Source organism: Schistocerca cancellata, chromosome 9 (genome assembly GCF_023864275.1).
Source record: "Schistocerca cancellata isolate TAMUIC-IGC-003103 chromosome 9, iqSchCanc2.1, whole genome shotgun sequence".
NCBI classification, from domain to species: Eukaryota; Metazoa; Arthropoda; class Insecta; order Orthoptera; family Acrididae; genus Schistocerca; species Schistocerca cancellata.
This window is the reverse complement of record NC_064634.1, coordinates 57,823,970-57,846,884: the sequence shown is the minus strand read 5'-3', so window position 1 is coordinate 57,846,884 and position 22,915 is coordinate 57,823,970. Positions and strand designations below refer to the sequence as shown.

Genomic DNA, 22,915 nt, shown 5'->3' with positions numbered 1-22,915 from the left:
CGACTGCGTACGGCAACCACAGAGGGCAACGCACAGCTAGTGCAGCAGGTGATCCTACAGCGGCCTCGGGTTTCCGTTCGCCGTGTTGCAGCTGCGGTCCAAATGACGCCAACGTCCACGTATCGTCTCATGCGCCAGAGTTTACACCTCTATCCGTACAAAATTCAAACGCGGCAACCCCTCAGCGCCGCTACCATTGCTGCACGAGAGACATTCGCTAACGATATAGTGCACAGGATTGATGACGGCGATATGCATGTGGGCAGCATTTGGTTTACTGACGAAGCTTATTTTTTTACCTGGACGGCTTCGTCAATAAACAGAACTGGCGCATATAGGGAACCGAAAAGCCCCATGTTGCAGTCCCATCGTCCCTGCATCCTCAAAAAGTACTGGTCTGGGCCGCCATTTCTTCCAAAGTAATCATTGGCCCATTTTTCAGATCCGAAACGATTACTGCATCACGCTATCAGGACATTCTTCGTGAATTTGTGGCGGTACGAACTGCCTTAGACGACACTGCGAACACCTCGTGGTTTATGCAAGATGGTGCCCGGCCACATCGCACGGCCCACGTCTTTAATATCCTGAATGAATATTTCGATGATCGTGTGATTGCTATGGGCTATCCGAAACATACAGGAGGCGGCGTGGATTGGCCTCCCTATTCGCCAGACATGAACCCCTGCGACTTCTTTCTGTGGGGACACTTGAAAGACCAGGTGTACCGCCAGAATCCAGAAACAATTGAACAGCTGAAGCAGTACATCTCATCTGCATGTGAAGCCATTCCGCCAGACACGTTGTCAAAGGTTTCGGGTAATTTCATTCAGAGACTACGCCATATTATTGCTACGCATGGTGGATATGTGGAAAATATCGTACTATAGAGTTTCCCAGACCGCAGCGCCATCTGTTGTTGACAATTTTAACTACTGTAATTTCGAAAGTTTGTCTGCCTGAAAATGTACTGTGTCCCGAGCATATTGCAACAAACGGTGTATTTCTATCGCTGCTCGTTTAGTTTTTATTGCCGTTTCAAATATACCGGTCATTTTTGAAACACCCTGTATATTCCGGCGCTGGACAGCCTTTAGCAAAAACATTGATGGAACTATTGACACCTTCTGATGGAAAGTGGCTTCAACTCTGCATGGATAATTATTATAACAGTGTAGAGCTTGCAGAGAAGTTACTTTAAAACAAAATTCGAGTTCGTGGGACGATATGGCAAAATAGAGGATTTCCGGAAAATTAAAGCGCGCAAAAGTCAATGTGTCTGAAGGTCGTCATCAACGGAAAGGTGACAAGCGGCCGGCGACAAGCCAAGTAACCCGACTTAGCGCTGCTGGCGCCAAGCTAATAAATTTGTATGAGACGTGCGGACGACAAAGTGTTAAGTTTTAGCCATAGCAAGAACGTAAATGATCTCTTGAACAAATTAACCTTCTCCTGTGGAATGATTTCTTCAGATGGAAAGTAGGGAAGTCGTAACTATGACCAGTGCTGAAAATAGATAAATTTTCTGCTTGCACGTAATTCGGATAATTGACCCAATCAGTATGTACATCGAAGAGCGTTCAACACTGAGGCGCTTGATGGAGCTGAGTCATGGTGACATTGGCAGAGTCGCATGCTGTCGTGGCGCACGTAATGAGCCTTTGAGATAACCGCTAGCGTGCTGTTTGAAGCGACGAGGCACACAGATAGAACGCTAAGCTTGTGTGCCTCAGTTAGCGAGGCGGTGACGCAACGGCGGAAGAGTACAGGCCGAGTTTGAGTAACGTGTTTTTTTAGTTCCTGTGCCGTCCAGCTGATGGAGACCAGACACTTTGCACTGTCATAGAGTGCGCACCTCTTCAGCGCTAACATATTTTCTGCTTCCACGACGCGCACACGCCCGGTCCTCCACACTCCCCACCCTCGCACACCCCTACACTCTGGTAGCCGACTTATGGCACGAAGTATTTCGTGTACCGCTGCTATTATTTATGTCCACCTTTCTTGCTCCGTTCGCGGATGGCGAGCAGTAAGAAAGAGTGCCCGTAGCTCTTCGCATGACATCGAATTCCTTTGACTTGAATCGTCGAGATCATTTCCAAGTTATGTATAGTAGGAGACAACATGTTTCTGATGGGACAGGGAAGTGGTAGAGCTGAATTGAACAGCAAGTGAGCACTTCGCTTAAACATACTTCATTCTACGTAATGGATAAAACACAGGAGCATCAGTAACAAGAAACTCAAGGCAATAACAATAACACTCCGTGGATCCTGCACTGAAGTTCACGTTTCAGTGCTAAAGATTGATATGGCCACAGTAACTTTCCAAAAACCATTTAACGATTTGAGGTTCCTCCCCATTCCCATACACAGAGGTGACAAGTCGTGGGATTGCGATATTCACATATACATTCGCGTACACAAGATATAAAAGGGCAGTGCATTGTCGTAGCTGTCATTTGTGATTCATGTGAAAAGGTTCCCGGCGTAATAGCGGCCTAGAACTAACAGGCTTTGAACGCAGAATGGTATTTGGATCTAGAAACATAGGACATTCCATTTCGGAAATCGTGAGGGAATTGAATATCCCGAGATCCACTGTATCAAGAGTATGTCTAGAATACCAAATTCCACACATTATCTCTCACCAAGGACAACGCAGTGGCCGAGGGCCTTCGCTTAACTACCGAAGGCAGAATTGTCAGTGCTATCAGACAAGTAGTACTGCGTGAAATAACCGCAGAAATCAATGTGGGAAGTACAATGAACGTATCGGTTACGACAGCTAAGCGAAATTTGGCTTTGATCGGCTGCCGTAACGACACGACCTTCGCGAATGCCTTTGCTGAGAGTATGACATCGCCTGAAGAGTTTCTCCTGGGCTCGTAACCATATCAGTTGTACGCTAGACGACTGGAAAACAGTGTCCCGATCAGATGCGTCCCGATTTCAGTTGGAAAGAGCTCATAGCAGAGTTTGAATGTGGCACAGACCCCCACGAGCCGGCCGCGGTGGTCTAGCGGTTATAGGCGCTCAGTCCGGAACCGCGCGACTGCTACGGTCGTAGGTTCGAATCCTGCCTCGGGCATGGATGTGTGTGATGTCCTTAGGTTGGTTAGGTTTAAGTAGTTCTAAGTTCTAGGGGACTAATGACCACAGATGTTAAGTCCCATAGTGCTCAGAGCCATTTCCAGACCCCCACGAAGCCATGGACCCAAGTGTCGACAAGGCACTGATGAAACTGGTGGAGGCTCCATAATTGCGTGGTGGTGGTGGTGATACGTTCTTATGGGACCAAATTGCTGGGGATCAGCCCCTCGGCTTAGACACTACTTAATCTAACTTAAACTAAATTACCCTAAGGACAACACGCACATCCATGCCAGAGGGAGGTCTCGAACCTCCGGCAGGGGGGAGCCGCGCAAATCGTGGCAAGGCGCCCTGGACCACGCGGCTACCTCATGTAGCTGGGGCATGGGGTCTCTGACCAACAGCTCGGTGGCCATGCAGCTATTGATCTGGCTGGGTGGCGCCCATGGGGAAAGTCCTGCTCTGAGGTGGATGACACCAAGGCAGATAACTTGCAAAAGAAGCGGCTCAGACTTTCTTCCACTGGTGGCTGTACAGCACCAGCAGTCTCTTCTGAAGGAAAGGATTAATACAATGTGGAGAGAGATGACCCAACAGAGTTTCCTTCCCTGACTACATTGTGGTAAAAGTGTAGGGCTTACTTTCTGACAGGGATTCTTTCTTTTCCCAGAAACTCATTATTCTTTGTTGAACATCTTGAGGATGGTTTTGGGAAGTAGCAGCAACTTCAAAAATTGAAAGTGGTTCAGTTTAGATTAAAATGGCATCCACTCTTTAGTTGCAGGCATTACTGGCCTATGACAGTCTCTATGACCTGCTGTAACTCTCAGCCCCCGTAAGTCTCAGTATGGTACACTGTGACCTCCTTTTACAGACTGATGAGTCAGTTGCAGTTTTGAGTGACGAGCTGTGCACTTCGTCCATCGCGTTCAGTGGCGGCCAAAGGACAATAGGATTTATACTGGGGCCTTCATCTTGGCCTTTGAAGGAGACTCGTTGCCTCCAATGGCCAAAGTGATGGTGTATCAATGCAATGTGAAACTGTAGTTCCCCCTCCCATGCAGCCCTTCAAATGTGTGAGATACAGGCTCATGCCTTCTCGTCCTAACGTCAACCGTGTCTGTAGGGATTGTGGACATCAGCTGCACAGGGACACTCCTGACTCCTCCCGCTACACTCGTCTGTATCGAGTGTAGGGAATGTCATTTCCCCTGCTCACTCCACTGCGCGATGTTCCAGGAACACAAATATAGAATGGCTCATGTATTAAGAGGCCAAAAAATGTTATGGTAATCTGCCGCTTCCACATATGATAACGTTTGTTGGGGCTACAGGAACGCCATCCCCTATGGCGACAATACCTTTTCTCTTCATCCCATCCATGTCAGACCGTCAGAGCTGCTTTGACGACACCTACTCCAAAGGAGGTCGGGGACCCTCCTCATAGTGTTTCCCTCATACCCACTTAGCGATTGTTCGCTCCCCACCCATTGGGGACATCGATCACCAACACCCCAGCTACAGAAGCAGCATCCTCCTACAGCATCCCTCACCATAAAGGGTCCTCCAGGATGCTCCCTTACCAGATACCAGCCACTGGCTGGAGCTGCCAGAGGTTGTGATCATAGTGTTTCGCTTTCCTACTCTGTCGCTGAAAGTGGGACGGGAAAGCCCTTGTAGACTTTGAAACCGTACGAGGAGAAGAGGGACAGAAAGAAGACCTGAAAGACAGCATTCTATTGGTCCCCATGCAACACATACTGCATTTTCCAACCATGCATCTGAGGTGGGTTCCAGGTGACCCCTGTGGCACCAGATTTCCGCCGCCCCCCCCCCCTCCTAAAAACCTGATTCAGAAATAATGTGGATTGATGCCATATCCTCACAACTGCTGGCAGCAGGTGTCCCCTGGGAATGACTTCTCTGTCTGGTCACGTCACACACCGACAAGTTTTTTTCTTATGATTTTTCAGTCTTCTGACAGGTCTGCTGCAGCCGGCCATAAATTACTGTGTCAAACATTTCATCTTCGAATAGCACTTGCAACATATGTCCTCAATTACTTGCTGGATGTATTCCAGTTTCTATCCTTTTACCCTCTACAGCACCCTCTAGTACCATAGAAATCGCTGATGTTTTGACAGATACCCTACCACTGTATTCCTTCTTCTTGCCACTTTCTCCCATATATCCCTTTCCTAACCGATTCTGCAGAGAACCACCTCATTCTGTACCTTATCAGTACACCTAATTTTAGACATTCGTCTGTAGCACCACATCTCAAATGTTACGACGGTCATCGGTTCTGGTTTTCCCACAGTCTGTGCTTCACTATCACACAACGCTGTGCTCATGCTAATGTAAGTGCTCCCTGCGCTGCAGTTGCCATTTACGTCTGTTTTTCGGCCCTAGCATACATATTTAGTACATTTGTCTCAAGCGTTTTAATTATTGTACTTTTGTCTCCAGATGAGTCCAAACCTGCGGCCGCTGAGCCCGCAACTTCAGGAGGCGGCCAAGGAGCTGGGGGAGGACCCGCGCCGCCTGGAGAAAGACATCCAGCACATCAGGGACTGGCTCAAACAGCAGCCACACCTCACGGCCAGGACCGGTGAGTCTCGCTGGACTAATAACTGGAGTAGTACCTAGTCCTGTGACTGGAAAAATGTCAAGGAAGAAGGGGGCAAACTGGTGGGGTTGAATGTGGAGAGAGAGAGAGAGAGAGAGAGAGAGAGAGAGAGAGAGAGAGAGAGAGAGAGAGAGAGTGACTGACTGTCGAGGAGGAGTCATTTTATTAGACAACTTATTTTTTCCAGTTTCAGCATTTTGTTGACAGGGAACGGGTAGCTTTATTAAATTTCTTAAAGCGTTTATTAACGATTGTCAACAATTTCAGTATTTACAGTAGGCAAGTAATTTCGAGCGTCAGGTGTTCATTTTCAGACCTGGTCTACTGAAGCTGCACTGACAGTGCCTGATCTTAATAATAAACATCAAATAGCAAAACATGGTTTACAAAAGCTTGCAGAATGAATGCCACAATCCACACACGCCTCTCACCAAGTGAAAATCATGACAACTAGCGTACGGTCCATCTCCATTTATCGACATCTTGACGAGAGCTCAATACATATACGTTGCTGCGGTGAAAAAGTTTTCGAGAGATCAGGGACAAGAATAAAATACCAGAACAAATCTGCCAAACCAACCAAAGGTCCTAGACAAGGGTACTGCGTAGCACCTCCCATGTTTAAATATTATCTGAACGAATTTCATGAAGACTGGAAGAAAAACTGTGGAGGAATGGATGTAGACATAAATGGGCTTTATCTATCGCGTTAACTATACACCAGTGCTAAAATAACATTGGCTGCAAATGACCACGATACCAGAAAACATGGCGAAGAAATCTTAGAAACGTACAAGAAAGCTGTACAATTTTTTTCCAGAAATCTAACTATAAGAAATTAACAAGACATTGTTGTCGATGGAAATACAATCGAGGCATGTCAAAAGTTTAAATATCTGGGAACTTAATTTTAAACAAGGATTTCATTAAACAAGAAGTAAGACAGAAGACAAAATAACCTTAAAGAAGCAATTAACCAGCTGAATTCCATAATTTGGTCATATAAAATCAGGACAAGACAAAGGTTAAATGAATCAGTAATATAAAAGTGCTTATAAGGAGCGGAATCCTGAGAAATGACAAAAATAGACGACGACTTGAGCTGTACAAATCGATTTTTTTTTTTAGAGAATGTCTAGAGTATCAATGCGGAAGAAGATACCAAATAAAGAAATTAGGAAGCGAATTAAATCTCTCACGTTGATCACTGAACATGCGGAAAATCGGCATTGAAAACGGTATGGGCTTGTGATGAGATTAGGGTTTGAACGATAGCTGAAAGAAATGTCAGCCTCCATGGTGGCAACCTCCATACAAGAGACAAAAGAAAAGATGTTGTAGAGAATGGAAAAATCAAGTGGCGGAGGATACTTAACGAATAAATTTGAAAGATGATGTATACGAGGATGACTGTTGTCGTCAATTACAGCTTCCAACTACACACTGACGTATCTGTGAAGCACTATAACGTGCTGCGGTTCTGAAGTAGTCAAACCTTTTGCACAGTAGAACGCATATTTCACACATATTTAACGCATTTCACGCGTATTTGTACAAATATTTCACCTGTATGTCCAGCGAATTCCGCCATAAAGTTTTATTTCCACGTAGCTTAATGTTGATGATATCCTATTTCCTGACTATGCCCTGTACAACATATGTGCCTACTGTCTGCGAAATATGTCGTGACTTAAGTAGTAAATAATAAATTAAAATGTCATGCATGACGCGGCATTTTTTCACGCATCTCAGTATCTGACGTCATATCTCCTGAAATAAGTGCCGTACAACGATGTAATGTTTCTGATACATTCAGTGGCTTATGTGCCTACTGTCAGCCAAATGTCACGGATACAGTTAGTAGTAAAGAAGTGATAAATCAGATCATCATGCTTCATGCACAGTTTTACTGTACGAACAGCGAAAACGCAGTAAGCGACAAACTTTTATCCTTTCATTCTGTGAGGTTCGTCAGCGATAAAACATTTCGTACAAGTTTGAAATTGTGTGTGAAGTTCGTTGCAAGACTCTAAGTGCTCTCATTCTGAAATAATGGGTAGTTAAAGTATGGGTAGTCTCGCGTCGCGGGCCACACTGCATTTTCACCCCCATCCCTAACACTTTGACGGGTGTTTGGCACTTACCCCTATTGTGATCCTTTCCAGACAATAAGTCACACGTTACAAAGTTCGGTTGAAATCGATCCAGTGGTTTAGGAGGAGATTTGGAACATACATACTTATGTATATAAACAGATGCATACATACATATATTTTTATAATTTGTGTGGATATATGTCAGTTCCAAATGGATCTAGGAGAACTGGATCCCTCCAGGCCCCCTCAGCACTTCATCATAGTGGTTTTTTTCTTCTTCAACAACTCTAGAGTACCTTTCTGAGAGGGACATCGTACAGTCTGAAAAATAGAAAAATACTCGGTTCTTTTCAGAGTATCGCGGTTTTGAAATATTGTCTAGATAAGCGCAACTGTGGGTCATTCGTCAACGTTGGCGAGAAACTTCCCCTAAAAATATGGAAGAAAAATGATTACAAGTAATCGAGCAGAGTAGTTTCAGCTCGCCTACACAAGAAACAAATTATTCTGATGTAACTTAAATAATTAAAACAGAGTCTCAACAATATATCTAGTGGCACTAATCATACACCTGTAGTGAGGAAAAGTGATATCGATGACAAATTCGGCCAATGAGAATAGTTTTAGATGTCGGGTATGGAAGACAAGCACTTTTATTGAGCTTCCTAAAAAGAAGTGCGGCCTGAGTTTGATTTTATTACTGACTTTTTAATGCTTCAAGAAATACTGAAACAATACACACATAACAGAACCATGACAGCAGGCACTGAGCATTGGAATGTAACTCAAGGAATTTTTACCTTGATCCTTCACGTGGCATCGGATACGAGATACAAATATCAGCAGAAACGTCTGAGAATGCATGACGGGCATTCGGTGAAGATGATAAAACATCTGCGCTTTCTGGATTACACCTTGTCACGATATGGATGTTACCCGTTTATTCCTGACACAGTGAGATCTATTTAGAAACAGCTGTTTGTGAAGGCTAAAAAAGCCTAGATAAAAACATACAAATCATTAAGTACTTACGACAATCAATGCAATGTGAAATATGGAAATTCGTAAAATTAAAAACTATTCATTCTTGAGCTGGTATTGTCTTAATAGTTTAATGCCATTACCGTACCTCCGTTGTAGTCAATTTTAATTCATTAAGCATCAGAGAAAAATCGGTATTAACGTAGGCCCTAATTAGGAGTGGGGAGGAATTGGAGGTTTGTGCAGCTTTGACTGTTAAGCTCACACAATTACCCTGGCTAATTCAACCAGTAACTCCGCTGTTTTGCATAACAGGTATTGTCTGGGGCTATTAACTTAAATGAACACATTTCCGTGCGCTACACGCTTAATGGCTGCCTTTTTATGGAAGAGTTCCATAACGGTGCATAGCCGGCCAGTGGTAACGGACCAAGGATTACTGAATTCGAAGTCCCCTATTGAACTCTTACCTCATTCGGGTTCTTTTCCTAACCATTATTGATGTTAAAATAAGTTATACATCTGGTATAAAAAATTGTTCTGCAAGTGTATTGAAACGACGTCTCCAGTCACTGAAATTTTTGTTTTATAATACCGGTGTTAAAGTATGTATTTCTGACACTGTGGGCCTATCTTCAGGTGTTTGTGGATAGTTACATGAGTTTTCTTGTTCTTGAGCGAGACAATGCAGAATAGTGCGTTTCAGGTATTAGAAACTTGTGTGTTGAATTTGGAAATGGGCGAAACAGAAAACGAATAAAAATGAAAATTCATGACAACATGCAAAACTTATTAGATGAGTTGAACGAAACATTTTTGCTTATTACTGTGTTAAATGATGATAATTCTGTATTACTATGCAACAGTACTTCACTCAAGGCGCACATGTTTATCTATAGATATAAAAAGTTCATAGCTTTGGTGTAAAATAAGCGCCAACCACGGATGTATGTTGATTTACAGTGCCAAAGATGTACAATATGTTATTTCGATAGTAGTTAGAACTTCACGACTTGCGGCATTGCGAAGAAATATTTTTAGTGTTAGCAGTGATTACTGTAACAATACTGTTTAAAACTACTGAGAAAGTTGTGACTAACAAATTGTGCTTGCTCATTTAGCAGTGATTGATTTTTAATTTATTTTTTTAGTTTGATGATATTTACATTTAGTCCTGTAGACACAGGTTCTTTCCATTGTGTCGGGTGTGTAGAACTGTTAGGTTCTTTTGTATATCATTAAACAGGTGGTTGGTGTTGAGCATGATGTGCAATACCCGATTTTTGAAAATGCTTCGATCGGAAAGCTCTCATATGCTCTTGAAACCAGATCTAGAAACTTCTACTTGTTCCTCCTACACAGTACGGGGGTCACGGGGGTAGTTAGCGCCTGCGTCCGGAGACGGACGGTTCCTCGACCTATTATTGTGGTCTTTTTGGTTTTTCACTTCTCGTTTCTTCCTTCCTTTTGTTGGTTCCTTTCTTTGCTCTTCTCCACCTCACTGTCTTCCTTACTCTTTCCCTTGACTTCTCCTTGCCTTCTCATTGCCTTCTTCTCCTTGCCTTCTCATTGCCTTCTTCTCCTTGCCTTCTCTGGTCTCCGCCTCGGCGTTTGAGACAGTCTGTCCTCTTTCTCCCTCTCTCTTCTTTTTCCTCTTCTTCCTTCCTCCCTGTGCGTGCCTGAAGGCCGACCCACGCGTTCGCACGCGTAGCCGGTGACGGGGTAACGCGTAAGTCCCCGCCCTGGGTAGACATGTAAGGCACGCGCGTATCCCCTGGTAAAGGCCAGGCCCGGGGAGGGGTGATTGCCTGAGCTGATACCTTCTGACCATGCCGATTGGTCCCTCCGTCTGTTTCTCGGGAGGTGTGACCTGAGGTGAAAACATTCACCTAAGGCGGGAGTGCCCTCTGAGAGGGTCCCCACAAGGAAGGAGCGCGCCATCGGAGACGCTGGCAATCATGGGGGATTCCTCCGCAATGGATTCTACTCCATCGCTTTCGACTTCGACCCAAAAACGGAAACGTGACCAGCCAACAGTGACAAAAGTACTACCGCCTGCCCCACAGTTCCTCGTAGTTTCTCGATCTGAGGACAGAAAGGATTTTTCCTCTGTCAACCCTTTCGTTATTCAGAAGGGCGTAGATGCCATAGCCGGATCTGTCAAATCTTGTACCAGGTTGCGTAACGGTACCTTATTACTAGAAACTGAGAGTGCCTTTCAGGCACAAAAACTGCTTCGGGCCACACTCCTGTACACGTTCCCTGTCCGGGTGGAGGCCCACCGCACTTTGAATTCGTCTCGTGGTGTAGTCTATACTAGCTCCCTCGACGGATTGACTGACGAGGAGCTTCAATCTTTCCTCGCTGAGCACGGCGTGACGGCTGTGCATAGGGTCATGAAAAAAGGTCAACAATGACCTTGTATCGACCCGGACACTTTTCTTGACCTTTCTTGACCCTACTTTTCTTTCGAACACATCTCACACCTATTCCCATTTAGACCTCTATATGTACTCCCCAACTTGCACGCCGGTTTGAGTGGTATGCACTTTCTGATACATATTCGAGCGACCACTTCCCGACCTTTCAGGATCAAACCTTCCCAAGTTGCGATCGTCAGGTCGCACACCTCACGGAAGTCATTCTCGCTGCTGCTGAATATTCCATCCCTCACCCTCCTTCTCCACGTCGCGTACCGGTCCCCTGGTGGACCGCAGCATGTAGAGACGCTTTACGTGCTCGTCGACGTGCTTTACGCACATTTAAACGCCACCCTACAGTGGCGAATTGTATCAATTATAAACGATTACGTGCTCAGTGTCGTCGTATTATCAAAGAAAGCAAGAAAGCCAGCTGGGCTGCTTTCACAAGCACCTTCAATAGTTTTACTCCTTCTTCTGTTGTCTGGGGTAGCCTGCGCCGGCTATCTGGCACTAAGGTCCACTCACCAGTTTCTGGCTTGAAGGTCGCGAATGACGGCCTTGTGGCCCCTGAGGCTGTCTCCAATGCCTTCGGCCGCTTTTTCGCAGAGGTTTCGAGCTCCGCTCATTACCACCCTGCCTTCCTCCCCCGCAAACAGGCAGAGGAGGCTAGGCCACCTGACTTCCGCTCCTCGAATTGTGAATGTTATAATGCCCCATTCAATATGCGGGAACTCGAAAACGCACTTGGCCGATCACGGTCCTCCGCTCCAGGGCCAGATTCTATTCATATTCAGATGCTGAAGAACCTTTCTCCTGCGGGTAAAGGTTTTCTTCTTCGTACATACAATCGCATCTGGATTGAGGGACATGTTCCCGCATGCTGGCGCGAGTCTATTGTTGTCCCGATTCCTAAGCCGGGGAAGGACAAGCACTTGCCTTCCAGTTATCGACCTATCTCGCTTACCAGCTGTGTCTGTAAAGTGATGGAGCGAATGGTTAACTCTCGATTGGTTTGGCTGCTCGAGTCTCGACGCCTACTTAACAATGTACAATGTAGATTTCGTAGGCGCCGCTCTGCTGTTGACCATCTGGTTACCTTGTCGACCTTCATTATGAATAACTTCTTGCGGAAGCGCCCGACCGCGGCTGTGTTCTTTGATTTGGAGAAGGCTTACGACACCTGTTAGAGGGCGGGCATTCTCCGCACCATGCATACATGGGGCCTTCGCGGTCGCCTCCCTCTTTTTATTCGTTCCTTTTTAATGGATCGACAGTTCAGGGTACGTGTGGGTTCTGTCCTGTCCGACACCTTTCGCCAGGAGAATGGGGTGCCACAGGGCTCAGTTTTGAGCGTCGCTCTCTTCGCCATCGCGATCAATCCAATAATGGATTGCCTCCCAGCTGATGTATCAGGCTCCCTTTTCGTGGACGATTTTACCATCTATTGCAGCGCGCAGTGTACACGTGTCCTGGAGCGCTGTCTTCAGCGTTCTCTTGACCGTCTTTACTCCTGGAGTGTCGCCAATGGCTTCCGTTTTTCTGCCGAGAAGACGGTCTGTATTAACTTCTGGCGCTACAAAGAGTTTCTCCCACCGTCCTTACGACTCGGTCCCGTTGCTCTCCCAATCGTGGAGACAACCAAATTTTTAGGCCTTACCTTTGACAGGAAACTTAGCTGGTCTCCACATGTGTCATATTTGGCCGCCCGTTGTACCCGTTCTTTAAATGTCCTCCGTGTTCTCAGTGGTATGTCGTGGGGAGCGGATCGAACCGTCCTACTTCGTCTATATCGGTCGATCGTCCGCTCCAAGCTGGATTATGGGAGCTTCGTATACTCCTCTGCACGGCCATCCATCTTACGCCGCCTCAACTCCGTACAACATCGGGGTTTACGACTTGCGATCGGAGCATTTTATACCAGTCCCGTAGAGAGTCTTCATGCTGACGCTGGCGAATTGCCACTCACCTACCGGCGCGATATACTGCTTTGTCGGTATGCCTGTCGGCTACTGTCAATGCCCGACCATCCGTCTTATCGTTCCTTTTTTGACGACTCTCTTGACCGTCAATACGGGTTGTATGTCTCTGCCCTGCTACCCCCTGGAGTTCGCTTTCGTCGCCTCCTTCAACACCTTAATTTTTCACTCCCTGCAACCTTTCGAGTGGGCCAGAGCCGCACGCCACCTTGGCTCCAGGCTCAGGTCCGCGTTCACCTTGACCTCAGCTCGCTCCCAAAAGAGGTCACCCCCGGTTCGGTCTACCACTCCCGTTTTTTGGAACTTCGTTCGAAGTTCATCAACATGACTTTCATTTATACAGATGGCTCTAAGACCAATGACGGGGTCGGGTGTTCCTTTATTGTCGGGGCGCACAGTTTCAAATACCGGCTCCATGGCCATTGTTCGGTCTTCACAGCTGAGCTCTTTGCCCTCTACCAGGCTGTTCTTTACATCTGCCGCCACCGACATTCTGCTTATGTCATCTGCTCAGATTCCCTGAGCGCCATCCAGAGCCTCAGTGATCCGTACCCGGTTCACCCTTTCGTACACCGGATCCAACGCTCTCTTCAGCAGCTGGTGGACGTCGGTTCTCCGGTTAGCTTTATGTGGGTTCCTGGCCATGTCGGTATCCCTGGGAACGAAGCTGCAGATGCCGCGGCCAAGGCTGCGGTCCTCCAGCCTCTGAAAGCTTCTTGTTGTGTCCCTTCGTCCGATTTTAGCAGGGTCATTTGTCGGCGCATTTTATCGCTGTGGCATGCCGATTGGGCTGCACTTACCGACAACAAGCTTCGGGCCTTAAAACCTCTTCCCGTGGCTTGGACGTCCTCCTCACGCCCTTCTCTGCGGGAGGAGGTAGTTTTAGCCCGGTTAAGAATTGGACACTGCCGGTTCAGCCATCGCCATCTGCTGACGGCTGCGCCGGCGCCGTTCTGCCCATGTGGGCACTTGCTGACGGTTCGACACATTTTAATGTCCTGTCCAGATTTTAGCACACTGCGTCTAGATCTTAACCTGCCAAGTACTTTCGATGCCATTTTAGCGGATGACCCACGAGCAGCTGCTCGTGTTCTTCGTTTTATCAATTTGACAAACCTCGCTAAGGACATTTGATGATGCTGTTTTTTAATCCTATGCCTGTCAGTCTGTCTTTTATCGTGTTTTCCCTTTTAGTTGTTGTTTGAAACTTGTGCCTCGCGGTGCATTCTTAACGTCGTCAGGGCGCTAATGACCATTGAAGTTGTGCGCCCTAAAACCACAAAAAAAAAACAGTACGGGGGGCGTTCAGTAAATAACGCGGCGCAGCTTTTCTGAAAACAAGTTGGTTTTATTCAAGTTTCCAATACATCGTATTATTCCGCACTGTTTTTGCTACAAAACCCTATTTTTCAACATAATCTCCGTTCAAAGCGACAGCGTTACGCTACTTTACTGGGAGGGTCTTTATGCCCGCATGGTAAGACTGTTAGTGTTGGAGCCAACGTATTGCTGCAGCAGTAACATCCCAGTCATCCGCGTACTGCTTCCCTCGGAGCAATTCAGCACAAATGGCCCTTCGTTGATCTTTATAGTCTTGTGTTAGGTGGTGAGGAGGAACACATCTTTGGGTAGCCCAACTGGACGAGTGTGTCGGTACTATCAACAGAGACATCCAATTGTACAGTGAGGTCTGTTTATCATTGGTCGATCAACTCGAATGATTGATTTCACTCGTTCCGACACCGCTGGGAGTACCCGGCCGGCGCCGGGCAGATACGACGGGTTTGCGTGACCTCGTTGCCGTGGTGACAAACGCCTCGCCCAACGAGTTGTCGTGCTTTTGTTCAATACCAGGTCTCTGTAGACGTTCCGCAAGGGCCCATGAACATCTGAGATGCTCTGGTTTTCCACCAAAAGAAACTGAATGACAGCTGTTTGCTTGGCACGTACCTGCGTTAGAGACGTCATTTTGAAGATTACATACAGCTCCGCCCCCTATCGGAATTTCACGGAACTATTGGGGCTGTAGCCGGGACATTCCACGATGTCCGACGACAGGTTCCACATTGCTTCAACCTAAATTTCCTGAGAAAAAACTGTTGCATTAATTACTGAACGCCCCTCGTAAATGGGACAGCTAGGAAATTGAACCTTGTATACCCAACTACTACTAATATTTATGTTATCTCTTCCTATACTGTGAGATTATAAGTGTCTCAGCTTATTAGACGTAGAGAATGCAATTGCGACATAGCTTTTTAAAAAGAGTTTGGCATTTCTAGAAAGAATTTTTCACTAAACTTCGTGGCAGATTAAATCCGTGCGTTGGCCCAAGAGTCGAACTCGGACCTTTGCCTTTCGCGGGAAATCAAGTGCGATTCACGTACCGTCCTCACAGGAAGGTAGGAAATGGGGTACTGGCAGATTACCATATAGTAGTAATGTGTCATCCACGTATTTCCAGTTGTGTGTTTTATCTTTAAGCTTCTTCATAAAACTATTTTATAAGTGACAGAGAAACAGATCTGCCTTGGCCAATCCCTTTTTCTGCTGGTGAACTTTCTTATTAATAGTAAAGTAATTATGTAACGATATTTGTTTTCAGATATTCTCATTTTCATTCATTTCCTTTTTCGCGATTTCCGAAGTAATCAGAAATCATATAGTTCTGATAATAGGAATACACTATGGTGAAGCATCACACCTTTAAGAGCAGGAAAATTAATTTAGCTACATAGATACACCAGAAGTGTGACCATGGGAACTGAAATGCATAGTATGTTTAATAAAAACAACTATTAGCATCACATTGTGTTCTGACAAACAGTCACGTCTGCAACTCCAAAACTTTTACGAAAATAAATCATTGTTTGAATATACTTCAACATCCCTTTTTGATGGAAGGTGGAACGCAGTCGTGTGATGAGTTGAAATTAAAAATAAAAAAACCTCTGACGACGAGGCTGGTTCTTTTTTTATTGTATCATCAATTGCAGGATTATCAGCCCCATCGCCAGATGTAGTGGTTCACATTTAAATTTCCTTTAATTGTTGCTGCATTGTATTCTAAACGTCACCTCCCCCTTGTAACGCAAAGTCGATTTGTTAAATTGGAAGCAAGTCTAAATTTGGGCGTATGGTCACAATTTCACAGCACTTTGCAGGCTGAGCTAGTGATACACTGCAGAGAGAGGTAGCAACGTTAGAATTTAACTAATCAGTCTTCATAGTATTCATCTGTTACTGTTGTTCGTTGTTGTCGAAAGTTGTAGGCTCTTAATCCATGTCCATGCTAGATTCTGAAATGAAACTTCATATAATGGTGTAGGGGACGCTCGGCTCAATTTTCTTAAATGATATGAACAATGGTTGAGTCTCTATTCTGGAATAGATACATTTTTAGTTACTCCACCTCCAATTTATAGTACAATAAAGTTCAACCTTCGTGGTAACTCAACACATCCACCACTCATACTCTATACTCCTACTCCACACTGATACTAAACAAGAACAAAGAAACACCTACAACAACAGATACCAAAGAAAATATCATGTATGGATCTATTCATGCAAAACCATCTTTGTAACGTTCATTACAAACACAAAGTACGAATAATTGTTTATCATTGCCTATCTTTTTAAGAAGTTCGTAATAACCATAGTAATGACATAAAGTGTTCATATATATTGACGTTTATACATCTTCCTATAGCTGTTTGGTAGAGGATTTCTGGGTTTTGAACCTTTAACTTGGGAATCACTCACTTCATATTATTCAAAAGCGGTTAGTGAATTTTATCTCACAATAAGCAGTTTTATTACAGTAGGCAAAACGGTGTTACTCTTCCCATTAAAATAAAGTCCTCACTTTTACCTCATACCTTTATCAATTTCAACAGATTAATCTGTTGAAACCTGTTACGTGAAATAAAATTTTTTTGCACAGTTAATGACCCTTTTTATTTAGGTGCAAAGAATACACGCCGTAGCTCTTGAACAACTATTAATGCCAGAACTTGGTAACATGAATTAATAACTACTGGTTCATATTCTTAAGTATACTGTTCTTAATTCAAATGTAAACTGTTACCAGTCACAGTTTTATTTATTTTCCACGACGCGCTTCAAAGGTTTAAACCTCCATCATCCGGTGGATTTACATTATTTAGTGTGACATTCGTGTGTGTCTTGTGTTACGATTTTCGGAGGAACTTGTGGCACTGCCTAGTGGAGAAACAAGACACTATTTCAGAACATGGTTTTGGATTTCTTCTGACAAAAAATTAAACTGATATCTAATGGTAAACATAAAATAAGTAAAATAGAGTACCTCCAGTGGTCACAGGTTCCTATTCGCTGTCGTAACACACGACATGTATACTGTCACATTTGTAAACAAATATGGCGTCTGGAATCTGCTGAGTGCAAGGTTCGTATAGCAGAAGAGAAGACATAATCGCAAAGTACATAGAATATACCTCGTAACAACATTATTACAGAATAATTATTTAAAGGATTTGGAGATGTTTGTTTTGAGGTGTCGAATATATGTGTGTGTACTTCAGGTGGTATATAAATATGATTTTGACAAGTTAAAACAGCTTAACATTCGTAGTCGTTTACACAATCAGGTGAAATGTTAAAATGGCTTAAATTTCATACCTATTAATAACAATCAGGTGAAATGTTACAGACTTTAAGTACAATAATCATATTGGCTACAGCATTAAAATTATACATAGATGACAATATTTGATTGGGATTAAAAGACAGATGTGAGGGGCTGGAGGCAGAAGGAGAGGAAGAGAGAGGGAGGGTGGATAGAGTGACTGTATGAGAGCAAACATTTAGAAGACAAGGGGTCTTGAGATTACATGTTACATATATTAGCTGCCTAAAGGTTGGGGTAATACATTGGTTAATGCTTTAAAATATGCAGATAGGTATACAATATGTGTCAGTAGTTGATGTACATATAGTTTCAAGCTGACAAGGGGTACAAGCTGTTGGTGTGATGAATTATCTGTAAATGAGGTCAGTCTCTTGTACTCTTCGCGGCTGTCAATATTTATGGTAAGTGTTAAGGTGTGTGTGTGTGTGTGTGTGTGTGTGTGTGCATTTTAAGGGTGTAGGCAATTGCTGGTAAGTGAACTTGCTGTTTCATTTAATGTCAATAACAGTCACGGTAAAGCCTAACCTAAAATGTTCGCTTTTAAAGCAAATTTAAACTGGTTGTCAAATTTGTGACTACAGTTAACATGGGTAAATTACGTGAGTACAAGTGTACAAGTATTTTAACATTGATATGTAAAAGCTTTTAAAAGTTGAAACAAATCTTAAAATGATTGTAGAAAAAAACATCGTATCAGTAGATATCGCAGGGTTCTTATTCCTTCTCGATTTATTATTATGGAGATCTGAACGTTAGGATACGGCTGTTAGTGCCTGGAAACCGGCAGTCGCCTAAAGATAAAGGATGAAATACAGCTGAAGCGCTTTATTAAAATTCAAGGTGATTACTCATATCTCTGGTTGCCCTAACTGCAATGTTGTCTGCATTGTATTGTTGTTATACCCAAGAATGAGTAATTGTTATTTCATGCACAGTGTGACTTTAGCGTAAGAACGTTTATTTGATAATACGACCAATAGTGGTCTAATGACTTGTAAAACACAGTCTAAGTAATACTGCTGTTTTGTTTATGCACTGCTGTAACAAAAGTCCCGAATTAAACAGTGCAATAGAAAATTAAAAACCTTCCCTTTAGCCAGAGGCAAATTTATTTAGAGTTCGTGTTTTTTATAATGTTTGTATCTTGGAAATTTTGAATCCCCGGAATGTAGTGAGATATATGTACTTCATATTTGTTCGGTCGTAACTGCTTTTATCTCAAAGCAGGCGACCTCTGACACTATTAACAGTATTAACGAGCCCCGTTCGGGTGATAAGACTTCTGAGGAGAACCAGACAGCGGCTTACGTGATATGGAAGTCGGTCGCGCGTTTGCGCAGGTGTTGCGGGTACAGACTTCAGCCAGACAGCAATAACACCGGGATTAATAGGCTGGATGCTCCCGCCTCCAGTATCTCTGAGCTCTAAGCTCTGTCACCGGTACACGAAGTGCTATCGGAGATTACTACTCCTTTTGTGTTTTCCCACTAATCGTTTCGCTGTGGTTTTGGCTGTAACGGTGCTCTGACATTGAATTTTGAGTTTCCAAAGAAACCAGAAACAACTGTAAAAGTATTTGTTTTCGTTGTCGATCCACATGAATGTTTATCATCGTGTGCTTCCACTGATTTGAAACGTTTCTTAATTTGTTTCTCGACGATCACCTCATGTATGGAACGTTAAAGCAATTTGCATCGCCAGTCATGTGTCTCCGCTTCCTACAAACGATTCCACAGTTCCTTTAGATGCATTGGTGCCCATCTCGATTCTCTTCATGCAGCAAACCGCTCCGTCGTCTCTCTCTCTCTAGACCAGGGGTCTCCAAACTTTTTAGTCCGCGGGCCACATTGACTCCTTCACGAAGTCATAAGAGCCAAGATCTACCTAGTGGGATTAAAGCACCCTAGCACACCATGATCACCGTAACGTAAGGCTAAAGGAAAGATGAAATCGCAAAAATCTAAAGCTGTGGAAATAGCTAGCACTGAAACGAACTAAGTTTTTTATTTAATTACATAAATTTAATTACATGTACCATGGACCTTGCCGTTGGTGGGGAGGCTTGCGTGCCTCAGCGATACAGATGGCCGTACCGTAGGTGCAACCACAACGGAGGGGTATCTGTTGAGAGGCCAGACAAACATGTGGTTCCTGAAGAGGGGCAGCAGCCTTTTCAGTAGTTGCAGGGGCAACAGTCTGGATGATTGACTGATCTGGCCTTGTAACATTAACCAAAACGGCCTTGCTGTGCTGGTACTGCGAACGGCTGAAAGCAAGGGGAAACTACAGCCGTAATTTTTCCCGAGGACATGCAGCTCTACTGTATGATTAAATGATGATGGCGTCCTCTTGGGTAAAATATTCCGGAGGTAAAATAGTCCCCCATTCGGATCTCCGGGCGGGGACTACTCAAGAGGACGTCGTTATCAGGAGAAAGAAAACTGGCGTTCTACGGATCGGAGCGTGGAATGTCAGATCCCAGAATCGGGCAGGTACGTTAGAAAATTTAAAAAGGGAAATGGATAGGTTAAAGTTAGATATAGTGGGAATTAGTGAAGTTCGGTGGCAGGAGGAACAAGACTTTTGGTCAGGTGATTACAGGGTTATAAATACAAAATCAAATAGGGGTAATGCAGGAGTAGGTTTAATAATGGATAAAAAATAGGAGTGCGGGTTAGCTACTACAAACAGCATAGTGAACGCATTATTGTGGCCAAGATAGACACAAAGCCCATGCCTACTACAGTAGTACAAGTTTATATGCCAACTAGCTCTGCAGATGATGAAGAAATAGATGAAATGTATGACGAGATAAAAGAAATTATTCAGGTAGTGAAGGGAGACGAAAATTTAATAGTCATGGGTGACTGGAATTCGTCAGTAGGAAAAAGGAGAGAAGGAAACATAGTAGGTGAATATGGATTGGGGGGAAGGAATGAAAGAGGAAGCCGCCTTGTAGAATTTTGCACAGAGCATAACTTAATCATAGCTAACACTTGGTTCAAGAATCATGAAAGGAGGCTGTATACATGGAAGAAGCCTGGAGATACTGACAGGTTTCAGATAGATTATATAATGGTAAGACAAAGATTTAGGAACCAGGTTTTAAATTGTAAGACATTTCCTGGGGCAGATGTAGATTCTGACCACAATCTATTGGTTATGAACTGCAGATTGAAACTGAAGAAACTGCAAAAAGGTGGGAATTTAAGGAGATGGGACCTGGATAAACTGAAAGAACCAGAGGTTGTAGAGAGTTTCAGGGAGAGCATTAGGGGACAATTGACTGGAATGGGGGAAAGAAATACAGTAGAAGAAGAATGGGTAGCTCTGAGGGATGAAGTGGTGAAGGCAGCAGAGGATCAAGTAGGTAAAAAGACGCGGGCTAATAGAAATCCTTGGGTAACAGAAGAAATATTGAATTTAATTGATGAAAGGAGAAAATATAAAAATGCAGTAAATGAAGCAGGCAAAAAGGAATACAAACGTCTCAAAAATGAAATCGACAGGAAGTGCAAAATGGCTAAGCAGGGATGGCTAGAGGACAAATGTAAGGTTGTAGAGGCTTGTCTCACTAGGGGTAAGATAGATACTGCCTACAGGAAAATTAAAGAGACCTTTGGAGAGAAGAGAACCACTTGTATGAATATCAAGAGCTCAGATGGCAACCCAGTTCTAAGCAAAGAAGGGAAAGCAGAAAGGTGGAAGGAGTATATAGAGGGTTTATACAAGGGCGATGTACTTGAGGACAATATTATGGAAATGGAAGAGGATGTAGATGAAGATGAAATGGGAGATAAGATATTGCGTGAAGAGTTTGACAGAGCACTGAAAGACCTGAGTCAAAACAAGGCCCCGGGAGTAGACAACATTCCATTAGAACTACTGATGGCCTCGGGAGAGCCAGTCATGACAAAACTCTACCATCTGGTGAGCACGATGTATGAGACAGGCGAAATACCCTCAGACTTTAAGAAGAATATAATGATTCCAATCCCAAAGAAGGCGGGTGTTGACAGATGTGAAAGTTACCGAACTATCAGTTTAATAAGTCACAGCTGCAAAATACTAACGCGAATTCTTTACAGACGAATGGAAAAACTGGTAGAAGCCGACCTCGGGGAAGATCAGTTTGGATTCCGTAGAAATGTTGGAACACGTGAGGCAATACTGACCTTACGACTTATCTTGGAAGAAAGATTAAGAAAAGGCAAACCTACATTTCTAGCATTTGTAGACTTAGAGAAAGCTTTTGACAATGTTGACTGGAATACTCTCTTTCAAATTCTGAAGGTGGCAGGGGTAAAATACAGGGAGCGAAAGGCTATTTACAATTTGTACAGAAACCAGATGGCAGTTATAAGAGTCGAGGGGCATGAAAGGGAAGCAGTGGTTGGGAAAGGAGTGAGACAGGGTTGTAGCCTCTCCCCGATGTTATTCAATCTGTATATTGAGCAAGCAGTAAAGGAAACAAAAGAAAAATTCGGAGTAGGTATTAAAATTCATGGAGAAGAAGTAAAAACTTTGAGGTTCGCCGATGACATTGTAATTCTGTCAGAGACAGCAAAGGACTTGGAAGAGCAGTTGAACGGAATGGACAGTGTCTTGAAAGGAGGATATAAGATGAACATCAACAAAAGCAAAACGAGGATAATGGAATGTAGTCAAATTAAGTCGGGTGATGCTGAGGGAATTAGATTAGGAAATGAGACACTTAAAGTAGTAAAGGAGTTTTGCTATTTAGGGAGTAAAATAACCGATGATGGTCGAAGTAGAGAGGTTATAAAATGTAGACTGGCAATGGCAAGGAAAGCGTTTCTCAAGAAGAGAAATTTGTTAACATCGAATATAGATTTAGGTGTCAGGAAGTCGTTTCTGAAAGTATTTGTATGGAGTGTAGCCATGTATGGAAGTGAGACATGGACGATAACTAGTTTGGACAAGAAGAGAATAGAAGCTTTCGAAATGTGGTGCTACAGAAGAATGCTGAAGATAAGGTGGGTAGATCACGTAACTAATGAGGAGGTATTGAATAGGATTGGGGAG

At 43.9% G+C, this 22,915-nt stretch overlaps 1 protein-coding gene across 1 annotated transcript in view; it reads left to right on the top strand.

The window, feature by feature from the left end:
• Window positions 1-22,915, top strand: part of LOC126100474 (alpha-tocopherol transfer protein-like) — a 179,757-nt gene that overhangs the window by 76,530 nt on the left and 80,312 nt on the right. Inside the window, exon 2 of the mRNA XM_049911082.1 lies at window positions 5,562-5,703. Coding sequence (XP_049767039.1) covers window positions 5,562-5,703 — 142 coding nt within the window. The remainder of the gene's footprint in view (window positions 1-5,561; window positions 5,704-22,915) is intronic.